This window comes from Podarcis bocagei, assembly GCF_964188305.1.
Source record: "Podarcis bocagei genome assembly, chromosome: 14".
NCBI lineage: Eukaryota > Metazoa > Chordata > Lepidosauria > Squamata > Lacertidae > Podarcis > Podarcis bocagei.
In genome coordinates, this window is record NC_138139.1 from 14,007,089 (window position 1) to 14,021,261 (window position 14,173).

General features: G+C 41.1%; 1 protein-coding gene across 4 annotated transcripts in view; it reads right to left on the bottom strand.

Moving 5' to 3' along the window:
- Positions 1-232: 232 nt before the first annotated feature.
- The window catches only part of CEP152 (centrosomal protein 152), a 54,235-nt gene continuing 40,294 nt past the window's right edge, over positions 233-14,173 (bottom strand). For 3 of the 4 annotated variants that reach the window (XM_081169976.1, XM_081169975.1, XM_081169974.1), the window contains exons 20-28: positions 13,967-14,098; positions 12,024-12,677; positions 7,154-7,322; positions 4,599-4,769; positions 3,890-3,980; positions 3,706-3,806; positions 3,278-3,434; positions 2,028-2,131; positions 233-1,536 (exon numbers count right to left, since the gene is read on the bottom strand). In XM_081169976.1, coding sequence (XP_081026102.1) covers positions 593-1,536; positions 2,028-2,131; positions 3,278-3,434; positions 3,706-3,806; positions 3,890-3,980; positions 4,599-4,769; positions 7,154-7,322; positions 12,024-12,677; positions 13,967-14,098 — 2,523 coding nt within the window. In that variant the 3' untranslated portion in view covers positions 233-592. The remainder of the gene's footprint in view (positions 1,537-2,027; positions 2,132-3,277; positions 3,435-3,705; positions 3,807-3,889; positions 3,981-4,598; positions 4,770-7,153; positions 7,323-12,023; positions 12,678-13,966; positions 14,099-14,173) is intronic. The other variant, XM_081169977.1, reaches the window with a different exon arrangement.

The window sequence follows — 14,173 nt, forward strand, 5'->3', positions numbered from 1 at the left end:
AAGGAAATGTTTAAGATTCCATGTCCTGGCATTTCACACATACAAGGCATGGTCTGAAGGTGCATAACATAGTTAACTTTGCTGAAGCTAAGTGGGTTTGGGTCTGGCTACTGGCCGGCTGGAAGACTGCCCTGGAATTCTTATGTCTGCCAGCTCTCTCTCAGGGTGATGAATGTACTAAATAAATGAAAGGTACCCCCAACTTTGAAGAAAGTTCTATGACAATTGTGCATACGGATCACAAAGTGTCAGTTTTATTGCCATATAAATTAAAAAAGTTTGCACTGTACTGCACACTAATCTTGAGGTATAAAAATAGATAATTTCATATGCAAAACACAACACACACACACACACACACACACACACACACACACACACACACTATACACAGTCTAAGACAGATAGCTAAGACATATCCCAAACCTGCATAAATATTTATGATCGGTCTGTTCATGTAACAGTCGAAAAGGGAAAGTTAAGAATTGGGAAAAAACACTCACAAGACTGTCACAACAGGCTTCCTCCACAGCTTTCATTTAAATATTTTTAAGTATCTCTTTTGTGAGACTGTCCAGAGAGTCCATGATGCTTAATCAAAGTTGATTTGTGGGCTGTCAAAGCCACTATCTTGTTGAAAAGCCAAAACATCTTGTGTCTGTTTCCTTGAATTCAGAAGGCTATAGCTTTTCCCAGCTGTTGAACACATTGCACCACTCAGATAGGGATCGGCAGGGCTTAATTTGCTCACTTTCAAAGATGGTACACAGCTAGTATTCATAGCCAGATGGCTTTCATTGCAGCCCATGTCTCGGCTCTTTGTAACACCTGTCTTGTCTTTGTGGCCACCAGGTTGTAGACAAAAACCAGAACTATCTTCCTTGGGGTGGGATTCTCCTGGTGCACTGGAATGTGCTTTCTGAAGAGGATACAGAGACACATCCATGTGTAAAGTCTCACTGACCAAGCTCCAATCAGAAGAGCATCCTTCATCCCGTTCTGGAGTTTCCTGAATGTCAAAGACTTGAGTTTTCTGAGAAGTTGACTTCTGATGCCTAGAAGACTGAGTGCATCCAAGTTCTGTAACAACTGGTCTTTCATTTAGGTTCTTAAATCTTACACAAGCTGCTCTGGAGTCAGAGCTATCGCCTGTTCCACTAGTTGGATGAATGTTTTGGAGCTTTGCTTGAGAAATCCGTGAGGAACGATTCTGGAACGCAGCATCACTGACTGCATGGCACTGACCTTTGTCTACGTTTTCGGCTTCATTGAATGCCACCACCGATACAGCACCAAGTGATGCATCATCCAGCTGTTTAAAAGCTCTCCCACCAAGTTGGGTATGGGAATTTGCAACTGAGTGGGTTTCAGCATCGAGCTGCTGTCGTAAGCTACAAGGTATACGTTTCTGGGTAGCTGGGTTACTGGGTTTTTTGACATGAACTTGGTTTTCTACTAGGGTTGGCGAGGGTTGTTGCATATAATTTCTTTGAGGTTTCTCAACCTCAGAGAGCAGCTTGGAATTTTCAGACTGGGCTACAGAAGGTGGAATGGAAAGTAAAAAGAAATTAAAACCAAGCAATGTAATTGTTTTGGAGGAATTGTTTTTTTATAACCAACAACAGTGTATTATAGAAACCTCCAACAACTTGTGCATGACTATTGGGGGCGGGTATTTGCCTCCCCTGACAGACTCTCGGACTATCCCCTTCCCCAATCAACGTTGCTGCCAATAATGGCTTCTGATCTGATTTGATTTTGATGTAAACTCTGACCCATCGGTCCAGATTTATTTTTTAACATCGAAGATGTTTTACATCTTATTAAGTTTTTACAGCTGTATCCTCAAAAATCAATAAACATTATTTTAAAATAATTCCTTCAATGAGTTTAAAGTGCTTCACATATACAGAAGGCCCAACTGAGGGTACTATAAGCCACACAAGCAAACATCATCTTCTCTCACTACATAAGCAAATGACATGTATAAAATAACCAGGAGATAGGCATTCTTCACGTTACTGTACCTGAGTGGGTAACTTTGCTCTGGGATGCGTTACGAACAGGTGTTTCTAATATTTTAGCCATTGTAGCAAGTTTGCCAGCAGCACATATTATTTTCTTCTCAGGCCTGCAGGAAAACCAGTAAGAGGTCTTAAAAGTCCACCCTTTTCTGGACTAATCTGATTGACAACTGTTTTAGAGCAGCAAATTACAAGGGCCATTCCAGCCATCTGAAGTTACGACAAAAAGAGAGTGAGCACTTCAATAAAGAGAGTGAGCACTTATATATATACATATACACATACACACACACACACACACACACGTCATGCTGGCCACATGACCTGGAAAGCTGTCTGTGGACAATATATATCACAGAAAGGTTTCTCCAAGGTTTGGCTACTCAAAAGATTCCCTTGTAGCTTTAAAGTTTGAATGATTTAAGGATATCTGCATAATTCTTCACTATTGTATAAAATAATTATACGACAGGATGGGATTTCTGAGAGATGAGAGCAGAGCTCATGAACTGTGATCTGTCCAAGTGCAGGCTGGAAGTGCAGCTATTACCTCTCTCAATCAATGAGCTGAAAAGCAGAAAGTAGAGGATTTCTCATGCAGAGCAGGCGAGATAGCAACTTTGGTAAATTCCACAGGTGCTTTGAGCAACCTATTTCTGCTTGGCAGACAATACTTGGAGAGTATTGTCACTGATAATACCATTATTGATAAGCAAGATTAAAAATACCGTATTTTTCCAGGTATAAAACAATATTGTTTTCTTAGAACTAACAGGCAAAAATTGCAGGTTGTCTTATACACGGATAGCAGAGGGGGAAGGGCAATTGGTGTCAGCTACCAGCAGGAGATTGGCCACGGCAATTGGGCGTGTGATTGGTTGCTGTGGCAAGGCTGTAGAGCAATTGGTGCTCCCCCCTCCCAGCTGAACAACTCTGGGCAATTTCCCCCAAAAGAAGCTCAACAACTTTGGGCAATTCCCCCCCCCCCCATTTTTGTTGCAGTCCAAAAAAATAGGGGTCATATTATACATGGTGGGCATACTATACATGGAAAAATATGGTACTTTCCATAAAGTTAGGCTGTGCAGACCTCTAACTCGGGGTTGGGGCTGAGGCCAAGCGGATGCAGGCAAGAGGAAAGGAAGAGAATGTCCTGCTAAATGAGCACAAGCCGACTCACTCAGTGTTGGATCTCAAGCACACGTCTATGAAAAATGTTGTCTTCTCAACTAATACAATTAGAAATACCTCACCCATCATGCTTTCCATCATCAATCAAAAGCTGCTGAAGACAAATGAGGTAATATTTGCGCATCTTCCGGGCTGTCTCTTGACGTTCTCTTAAAACTTCTGCTTTAATAATTTCTGCGGCTCTCTCTTTACTTTCATGTATGTAACGAAGCATGTCACCTATAAACAGCATGGTATAAATTAAATAAAGAATTTATGCTCCAGAGATACACAACTGGAGTTTCAGAAGTGAATATTCAATAATACAAACAAAAGATCAATGTTTATGAAACATAGTAAGAGGACATATCGTGCAGAAAAGACAGGGGATTATGGGACCCACACTGCAGCCATTCAGTCTTACTGGTAATTTGCCTCAGTTACTGTGTTGTAAAGCATGCAGATGGGGGAAACTAGTTACTGAACTACAAGGAACTTCTTTAGCACTTACTCTTAATTTTGCCCACTGCTTTAATATACTGAAAACGCATTTCTTCCAAGGCTTTTCCATCACAGGAACAAGGGGCTGAGACACTCCCCTCTGACGATGATCTATAAGCACACAAAATACACAGTACACAAACTGAGTATGAAGTTTCAAGCACCCATAAATCACTCTTCTTTTTCTTAACTACCTTGGGGGACCGTTGGCCAATTTCAAATCATCAAGTTTGTCCTTCATTGTGGAGTTTTCTTCCATTAATGCCTCTACAATTTTTTCATTTTCTAAAAGTACAGAACAAAAATATTACACATTGTTAATTTAACTGGGTATCTAAATAGGAATCAGTATGGAATTTTTCTGTTATCTTAATTTGGCACCATTGCCAGAATTCTATATAGAACTGAGTAAAAACTTATGGAAACCCTATAGAAACATGCAGCCCAGGCATTTCAAATTTATGTCAAATAGAACCATTAGTATACTAATGGAACATGCAGTGGGAATGCGAGAGAAGAAGATTTGAACACTTCACCCTAAAAAGACACTGTAACATTATCAACTTGTGTCTTCTCTTTCATAGTCTTATAACTTATTTGATTTGGATTGTGGCACCCGAGAAAGGACCTCATCCACCTGGGGATGTATACTTCTATGAAAATGACTCCAGTGGATTGCAACTCCTATTATGCCCAGTGTTGGCTGGAGATGGTATAGTCCAGTGATGGCCAAACTTGGCCCTCCAGCTGTTTTCGGACTACAATTCCCATCATCCCTGACCACTGGTCCTGTTAGCTAGGGATGATGGGAGTTGTAGTCCCAAAAAACATATGGAGGGCCGAGTTTGGCCATCACTGGTATAGTCCAATAATAATTCTACCTTGACAAATAAGAACACAAACCTTGGAACTGCTCTGACTTTGCTTTGACTGCAAGCTGGAGGTGCTTGCAAGCTTTATCAAGTTTCTTTTTCAAATCCTGACATTCTTTTTCCTTTCTTTCCAGCTGCTGGCGACAGTGCTCACAACAAATGTCTTCTCGGGACAAGGGATCTCTTTTCCTATATTTCAAATCTGCAGTTAATCAACACAAAAAGTTAAGAAAACTAGAAAAGGTGGATTGGTAGCCATTGTATTTGAGGCCAGAAACTACTGTTTTCTTGTATTTTTCTGGAACCTCTGTGTGGTTACAACAGGTTTCTAGTGCCTATATATCTTACTTAGTTGAAGGAAAGGAGCTAATAGACCAACCAGAGTCACGTTTATTCTATGCTTCCCAGCTTCTTGGAGTCTTGCTATGTGGAATTTATGGCCCTCCAGATGTTGTAGAAGTGCAACTTCCATCATCCCTGGCCGCTGGCCATGTTCCATCAGAATTGGAATCCAACAACATCTGGAGGAACATAGGTTCCCCATTCCTGACCTTGTTTAAGGGCAATGATTTTTTGACATTTACTGTGAAGGTTCTTTCTGTTCCGAGGTGAATGAAGTATCTAATAGACAGAGAACACTTCACCAATCTTTCAGTTAAGCCTGGTCACTTAAAGATTCCTCCCTGTTCCATGGAAAGGATATAAAAGGTACCTTAGCTGAGGAGATGAAAACTTCTGAAAGAAAGGAGGAAAAGAAAAGGGAGAGGGCGGTAAAACTAGAATTTGGTAAAAAGATAAAGGAAGTAATATTAGAAGTGTTTTGACGTAGCTACTCAATGCACTTCTGCAGAATAAGAATGTATCTTGAGACCTATGTTTCCACATTTGGACACCTCTTGTCAAATCAAATTTTGCATGATGGTTCCTGAGATTAAGGAGCAGTTTTTCAATTTACACTTGGATACCATTAGGTGCCATTTTGAATAAACCTTTCAGAATAGTAGTGATTTTAACCACTGATTTCAAAGCTGCACTGATTCCACACACATCCCTTAGAATTCTCAAGCAATACCACATAAGAGGCTGCTAGTTCTTTTTAAATAAGGCTGTTCAGCAGAATTTTTGCAAATTAATCTGCAGATGGTATATAACTAAAAAGGTGATAAATAAAATAAATTTCAAAACATGCACGCACACAAATGTTGGAAATGTTGGGGGAAATTATCATACACGATAGGAATATGAAGCATTAAGGTTTTTGAAAATAATTAAGAATCAAACAGCAGGGGTTTGCTTTTTTAAAAAAGAGTATGAAATTTTACTAAATGCTATGTTAGGGGGAGAAACCACATTCGCGGATTTTGGCTCTCTTTTTGCTGATCCTTTATTCCTATTTTGTAAATAAGAAGAAGCAAAAACTCCCTTTCGGGGGGGAATAGGAGATCAGGATTTTTTTCTAAAAAGCGGCCTCCACTGATGCATCAATGTCTTGTATGGTGAACATGGTAGGCAATTTCCACATGACAGCTTTGAAGAAAGCAAAATATGTAGCTGTTGCCCTACAGGAGAGTGTTCTCATGCCGTGTAGTTTAGGTAAGAGCCAAGTGTCATAGGCCACAGAAATGCAGGCTTTAAACAATTTGGCTTTGGAAGTGCTAAAATCCCCCTGAAATCTGGGGTGAAAAGAGACAAACAATGAGTCAGGCTATCTAAATGTCTTTGTCCGCTTGTTGTAGATTTTGAGAGCCTCTTCTCTCAAATCCCAAATCAGAGGGTGAGAGGGTTTGAGGGAGAAGAATCATGGTTCCTATGAAACATGGAATACATCTTTGGTCTGTGCATGGAATACTCCCGTCTCTGGAAATCAGAGGTAATGCTTAGGATTTGTGTGATGCCATCAGAGAAGGAAATAAGAGCAGGAATAGGCAACCTTTGGCCCTCCAGATGTTTTGGACTACAATTCCCATCATCCCTGACCACTGGTCTTGTTAGCTAGGGATCATGGGAGTTGTAGGCCAAAACATCTGGAAGGCTGCAGGTTGCCTATGCCTGAAATAGAGGGGAAGGCAACAGCAGGTGGCTGTCAGTATTACAGTATTTGTACAATGCTGTTTATATCCAGTTATATCCAGTTGCTAAGGGACGCGGGTGGCACTGTGGGTTAAAGCACAGAGCCTAGGACTTGCCGATCAGAAGGTCGGCGGTTCAAATCCCCGCGACGGGGTGAGCTCCCATTGCTCGGTCCCAGCTCCTGCCAACCTAGCAGTTCAAAAGCACGTCAAAGTGCAAATAGATAAATAGGTACCACTCCGGCGGGAAGGTAAACGGCGCTTCCGTGCACAGCTCTGGTTCGCCAGAAGCGGCTTAGTCATGCTGGCCACATGACCTGGAAGCTGTACGCCAGCTCCCTCGGCCAATAAAGCGAGATGAGTGCCGCAACCCCAGAGTCGGTCACGACTCAACCTAATGGTCAGGGGTCCCTTTACCTTTACCTTTATATCCAGTTGCTACTATAAAAATGTTATTTTACAAAGAAACAAACCAATATCAAGATTAAAGCAAGGCGGAAGGAAATAATACCAGTACCTATTTCAGATTCCTGCAAAGGTGTCTGCTTCCTTAGCATCCTTTGTAGTTCTACTTGCTGTCCAACGCTGTACATGGAAGGTCTTGCTTTGTCTCCTGTCTCTCCTTCACTGCTGTGTAAGCAGGAGTCCCCTGGTTCTTTGAAATTATAGTCCAGAACCTCACGTTTCTGCAAAAGATATCACAAATTCAAGTTCCAAATGAGAGCCACTAATATCAATTTCTATTTAGGTGTACAAAGTATTTTACAATTCTCTATCTTCACAAGCCTGTAAAAGACTAGGGTAAAGTTAGTCGTCAAGACCTAGCTTTCGAAGGCCTAGACCATGAAGTATCTATTGTACCACACTGTTTAAAAGAAGCATATTAAATGGTACAGTGGTACCTCGCAAGACGATTGCCTCGCAAGAGAAAAAACGCGCAAGACGAAAGAGTTTTCCGTTTTTTGAGTCGTTCCGCAAGACGAATTTCCCTATGGGCTTGCTTCGCAAGACGAAACGTCTTGCGAGTTCTTGCGAGTTTGTTTCCTTTTTCTTAAAGCCGCTAAGCCGTTAATAGCCGCTAAGCCGCTAATAGCCTCTAAGCCGCTAATAGCCGCTAAGCCACTAATAGCCGTGCTTCGCAAGACGAAAAAACCGCTATGACGAAGAGACTCGCGGAACGGATTAATTTCGTCTTGCAAGGCACCACTGTATATTTATATTCATTCAAAGATTGGGCAATATTCTTAGACTCAGCTTAAATGCTCCTCTTCAGCTTTAAAAACATTTCTAGCAAGAAAAGAAACCCTTTGTGGAGTTTTTATATCTGTCTTTATATACAGACAGATTCATATTCATGTATATGCAAGGAGATAAAACTTGCTTGCAAGGCTTCATGACAACAAATGAAAGAAAACAGTCCAAACATTGTATCACTACTGCAGAACAGAGCAGGCTCTTCATACTGACATAGTTCAACAATTCTTAATTTTCAGAGCATTTTGAAGAATCCCTCACCTTGCAGAGAGGAGAAAGACTAACAGCTAAATACAAAGTCATGGCTGTCACAGGAGTCGGAATAATGCAGAGGGGAATGTGATCAAGGGTGACCCACTCTTAAATCCTTTCTGTAATGATGCACTGAAAAAGGCCCCTACATTCCTCATCTCTGTAAAAATTCCTGGTGCTCCATTCTCTCCTGGCCCCTTTTTCTTTTAAAGCTGATATTCTGTTCTTCTTCGTTTTGCCAAATACTATCTGATCATCATTGATCAGGGAACAGGTGGAATGAGGTTTTACAGTGAGGGACTATAGTAAAGTATAATCCACACCCCCACAACAGAATATATCATTAACTGCCACCACTGCGTCTTTTCCCCAAATGAAAAAGAGTGGCAGGGGTTTAACTTGAGATTACATTCAAGTGTAACAGCATCAGTGGAATCACCCTAGCAACAACAAAAGGGGTTTGGAATGCAATGACAGTGTGCGGAATTCAGTGACATCAGGCAAATCAAAATAACTCTACAGAATGGCTCAATCAAGCTTTTAATGTCTGTCTTTCCACCAGTGTTTATATTATTCAATATTCAACCACTCTTAAACTGTGTTAAACTTTTGTTTCTCTGGGGCATGATGGAAAATAGGATAAAAAAGTGTATCTCTGTATAAAGTCTATTTAAGGTTCTTGTTGTGAGTCCAATGGTAGATGTAGTACTCATTTTCTTTAGATGGAAAGAGAACAATAATAATCCCTTCTTTGTTATATCTTTTTGTATCATGGTGCTTTTCAAAACAGGGTATAAGACCTTACTAGGTAGACCACTCAATGTGGGCCAGCAAGCACGTAACTTTTAAGGTCAGTTTCAGTGTGGCTACAATGTCCAAAAGCTCCAAAAATTACACCCCAAAGTACCGTATTTTTTGCTCTATAAGACTCACTTTGTTCCTCCTAAAAAGTAAGGGGAAATGTGTGTGCGTCTTATGGAGCGAATGCAGGCTGCGTAGCTATCCCAGAAGCCAGAACAGCAAGAGGGATTGCTGCTTTGACTGTGCAGTGATCCCTCTTGCTGTTCTGGCTTCTGAGATTCAGAATATTTTTTTTCTTGTTTTCCTCCTCCAAAAACTAGGTGCGTCTTATAGAGCAAAAAATACGGTAGCTCCTTCAGCTTCCTTACTGAGAACACTTCTGCAGTACAGTGGTACCTCGGGTTACATACGCTTCAGGTTACAGACTCCGCCAAGCCAGAAATATTACCCCGGGTTAAGAACTTTGATTCAGGATGAGAACAGAAATCGTGCAGTGGCGGCGCAGCGGCAGCAGGAGGCCCCATTAGCTAAAGTGGTGCTTCAGGTTAAGAACAGTTTCAGGTTAAGAACAGACCTCCAGAACAAATTAAGTTTGTAACCCAAGGTACCACTGTACTCCGAAAACTGCTACAGCCTTCACATAGCTTTGCTGTGAAAGAGAGACAATCTCTTTTGGGAGCAGCTGGGAGCCAGTTATAGGAAGACTGAACAACTTGCCTATAACTTTCCTGATGGATAAATACAATCTATTCAGGGAGCAGCGTAGAGAGCAAATGATGGAAAGCAGGCTAGAGTGGCAACTTAAAAACAACCACCACCTATTTAACATAAACACGAATTCAATAATGAATAATGGGGAGAATTTTATAAGGAATTTATGGTGCAGTTGCTCTTTTCATTAAATGAGGGGTGTTTAATGAATTTAACAATGAGTAAGAGGAGGAAAGGGGGTGGGGATGCTCATTAAATTCACTTATCCAATTCACTAAGGAATAAGACAGCAATTTATGCTTGTGGAGTGGTTATAAGGGCTTGCCACAAGCAGCATGCATAATTAAAAATACAAAAAGCAATTAAATCTAATGCGTGTAATGGAAAAATTATTCGAAAGTGCTTCCTCAATAAAGATCAACAAATTGGTAACAACTGAATAAAACTGTTATTCAAATGGGGTGAGTAATTAATGTGAGGGTCCCCTATGTAGTGCCCATGGGCACCACAGTACCCCAAGATACCACAAACCCCGTGGTGCCCCCCAGGGTCCCCGTCCTTCCCAGCTGCAGTTGTAAAACTGATGGGGGCTGGGGAGGAATTACTACTTTTTCTTGCCTTCTTTGTCTGTGCTTTATTTGTCTGAAGTGTGTGTTGTTTTTTCCCCTAGTGAAATGGTTGTTCTGTGGTGTCCGTAAAGATTTGGGACCACCTGAATTAGTTCATCAGTGAGCTCACCAATTAAGGACAGGAAAGTGAGAGAAGAAGAAGAGTTTGGATTTGATATCCCGCTTTATCACTACCCTAAGGAGTCTCAAAGTGGCTAACATTCTCCTTTCCCTTCCTCCCCCACAACAAACACTCTGTGAGGTGAGTGGGGCTGAGAGACTTCAAAGAAGTATGACTAGCCCAAGGTCACCCAGCAGCTGCATGTGGAGGAGCGGGTACGCGAACATGGTTCACCAGATTACGAGTCTACCGCTCTTAACCACTACACCACACTGGCTACACCACATAGAGTAGCCAACTGTGGTGTGGTGTGGTGTACCTGGCATTTAGATGTGTGCTGGAGAAGTGTTCTGCTATACGTGTGGGAAGTGTGTATGAATGCACACCAATGACATACGGTGCGAGTGACATGTGTCCACACTAGCAAGCAGCTGTCAGAGGTGGCCAAGCCTCAATGAGGCTCATGGGCGTTTCGAAAAGCTGGGGTTGCCAAGGTGGGAAACAGGTTTAGTCTCGACACCAAATGGTACTCCTGAAGGAATCCTTTACTTTGTCTTTAATGGAGCAAATCACAACCATTCACTTGCTCTGAGAACCAAACTTGCCACCCACAACTGAGCATTTTGTGCCCCACTGCAGGGTTCCACGGTGTGTGTGTGTGTGTGTGTGTGTGTGTGTGTGTGGTTAGGATACAAATTTGTAGATGCACCTCAAGCCCCTAGGAGTCTCTACAGGCTCACCCCTCCATACATACATATACCCCACTCATCATAAAATCAGGCTTTTTACAAGTGTTGATATAAATGGTGACGGGTGAAATATCTAATTTGTAAAGCCCAGTTAAATCTGATGTCTTCCTGTTTTAGAAGATTCAGAAACATGCCATATTCTGAACATACCTGTCCTTGCAGTTTATTGTGGGTTGACTTGTGACAAATTTTAGGGAGACATGTGAAGAGGTTTGACCATGAGTCAATAATTCATCTACTAGACGGACAAAATAAATCTACAACTGTGAAGACAGTAATGAGAGGGGGTTTTTAAGGAGAGAATTCTGGATCCTGCCTGGGAAATTCAAAATTTTAAGTATGTTTTTGGATTTTATTCATTTAAGTTTTACTTTTTCCAGATTTGCAGATTCATTTTCTTTAAACCCATTTTTATAAAATGCAGTATTAAAATGGAATGTTTTTAACAAGAGAAACATTTCCCCCCCTTTTAAAGGGGCAAGCAGTAAACTACGAGAAATTCAGCACTTTAAACTTGCTTATGTTAAAGTTTATCCAAGTCTGAATTAAACTTCTATTGCTTATTTTGTGTTACTTTCATCCTGTGAAACCTGTTTTGTAATAGTGTGATGACTAAATACAAATAAACAAATTGAGTCAAGTCTGGCAAGGCTACACTTGCACAAATCTATTTTATCCTCCCCCTTTACGTGTATAGTTAACAGATTCTATATTATCTACAACATTTCCACATCAATTGGTCCTCATCCTTCCCCACCCCCAACTCTGAAAAAAAATACATGGCTCCCTATTTTTCTTAAACTTGTCCATAATCAGAGTGTGAAAGCCAAAATGTAGCTTGTTTTTAAATGAAACCCCACATGTTTTCATTTAAAGTTGCATAAATGTTACCTCATTCCATTCTTGCTTGGCTTTTTCCAGAACGGCGCTGACAGTGGCTCTATATGCTTTTTGCAGACAAAATGTCAGTTTCTCTTTGAACTGGGAATTGATCTGAGTGGTAGGAGCAGCAGTCCACTTCAGTTGCTGAGCACGCTCTTCGCTTGAACATTTGACCAACTTCTTGTGCATGTCATCTAAGAGGAGTTCCACCTGAACCAGAATCCTTTCTTCATACTGGCGAATTTCATTTTGGAATCTCTTGGCTTCTCCGGCTGCCCATTCTTGTTGCTTTCTGCCCAGACACATATCCAGTTCTGCCTCTTTTTGATGTAGAAGTTCTTTCTTCTGCTTTGCAAAGTCTTCTTTTGCTTTGGCAAGCACCTCATTGATTTTATTCCTGTGGTCGTATAAAAAAGAGTGGTAATCTTTTTCATTTTGGTCTTGAATCCTCAGAAACTCCTCTTGCTTTTCCTTGTTCCACTGAGTCCGAGATTTTGCCACTTCTGCTTTAATAATGGCAGGGATTTCTTCTTTTTTGATTTCTAGTTCCCTTTTAAGGGAAAACACCTTATCTTCAAGTTCTTTGGTCCTTACTCTAGCTATATCAGTGTTCTCATGTTCCTTCTTCCACTTTTCTTCAGCAGCTGAAAGAGCCAGTGACACCTAAAGAATGCAACACATGATGGCCCGTCAGCGATATTCTGACAAATTTATCTGGGAGTTCTAAAGGTTACAGGTAGCTTGGTGCAGACAGAATCCTGCCTTGTGTCCTAATGATGGCTATGAACTCAGGAGTGCACACAAGCTTGCACGCTCCTCTCTTTTCTCCGCCCTCATTCAGTTCTGGTAACTATTGTTAGCATTACTATTATATTTGCACAGGCATGCTCCCAAACCATAGTTAAGTGTCAAAACAAAGCCATGGTTAGAGGTAGAACTATGCTTAGTGTTTTAATATAGGTGCAGGCACAATGCAAGCCCATCTCTGATACCAAGGGAGAAGCAGATTGAATGGTCCTCTATATCACATAGCCATCATTAGGAGATTGGACAGCTTTACCTGTGCATCAGTCAAAATTGACCCATTTGAGAATACTAGCACTTGTACCAAGGCGAGTGCCACTCTCGTCAGTGGCAGTCAAGCTTGAATTCAGTATAATTAAATAATGTAAGAAGAACTTGCACTGGATTAAAAAAACAAAACACTAGATGATCTGGAAAAGAAAAAAATAATAATTTGGAAAATTTCATCAGCTGTACTAACAAACTTATCATATCTCTCTTTTTGAAAGCAGAATGGAACATTGGTCACTTACCATGAATGGGCCTCCAAGGTTGGCATAGGGATATATCTATGTGATTGGTTGTGTCTCATGATTCACCTATGGCATGGACATATGCTAAGCTAAAAGCAGAAAGACACGTTTTGGTGCCCAAAGGCCACTGCCCTCAATTTGCCAGTTAAGTGAGAAATCCTTATGCGCTACAACAACTTCTTTGTTGTTCTTTTCTGTGGGCAGCATGCCAAAACAGTGGGGAGAAATCAAAGAGTATAAAGAAGGCTTGTTTTTTTGGTTTAAGGTAAATTGAGGGAAAAGAGACAAAGGAGGGAGATTTAAAGTAAACAGAGGGAAACTAGGATGACAAAAGAGCAAGGAGAAACTTGAGCATCGAAATAGGAGAGAGAAGAAACCATGTCTACTTTAAGTGATGGCAAGAACTGAACTGAGGAAGCAGCTTAAGGGAGGGAGCTCTAGCAAAACAAAATGTATCATACCATTCCCTCAGGCAAAGCATAAAACACAACTTATGGAGAACACTGGTCTACTGAAGTTGAGCAGTTAACATACATTTCTGATCAAGTGGGCTCAAATCTGCAACTTCTCCAGTTTGAACCTACTGTGAAAAATAAGCCAAGTTTTGCCCATCACGGGCAAGTCATTCTCCACTACCTGTTTTGCTGTGCTGATTTCACATTCCTTCTCCCATTTTTCCTTGGCTACCTTCAGGTGAGCTTTGTATTCCTCAAGCTCAGTCAGTTCTTGCAGCCACCTGACACGAGCTTTTGTCAGAGCCAGTTCCACCTACAAATGGGTAAGTGCAGCTTCAGTCTATGTTCAACTAATCACAGAATGAAGAGAAAGGACTTCAGCTACAAA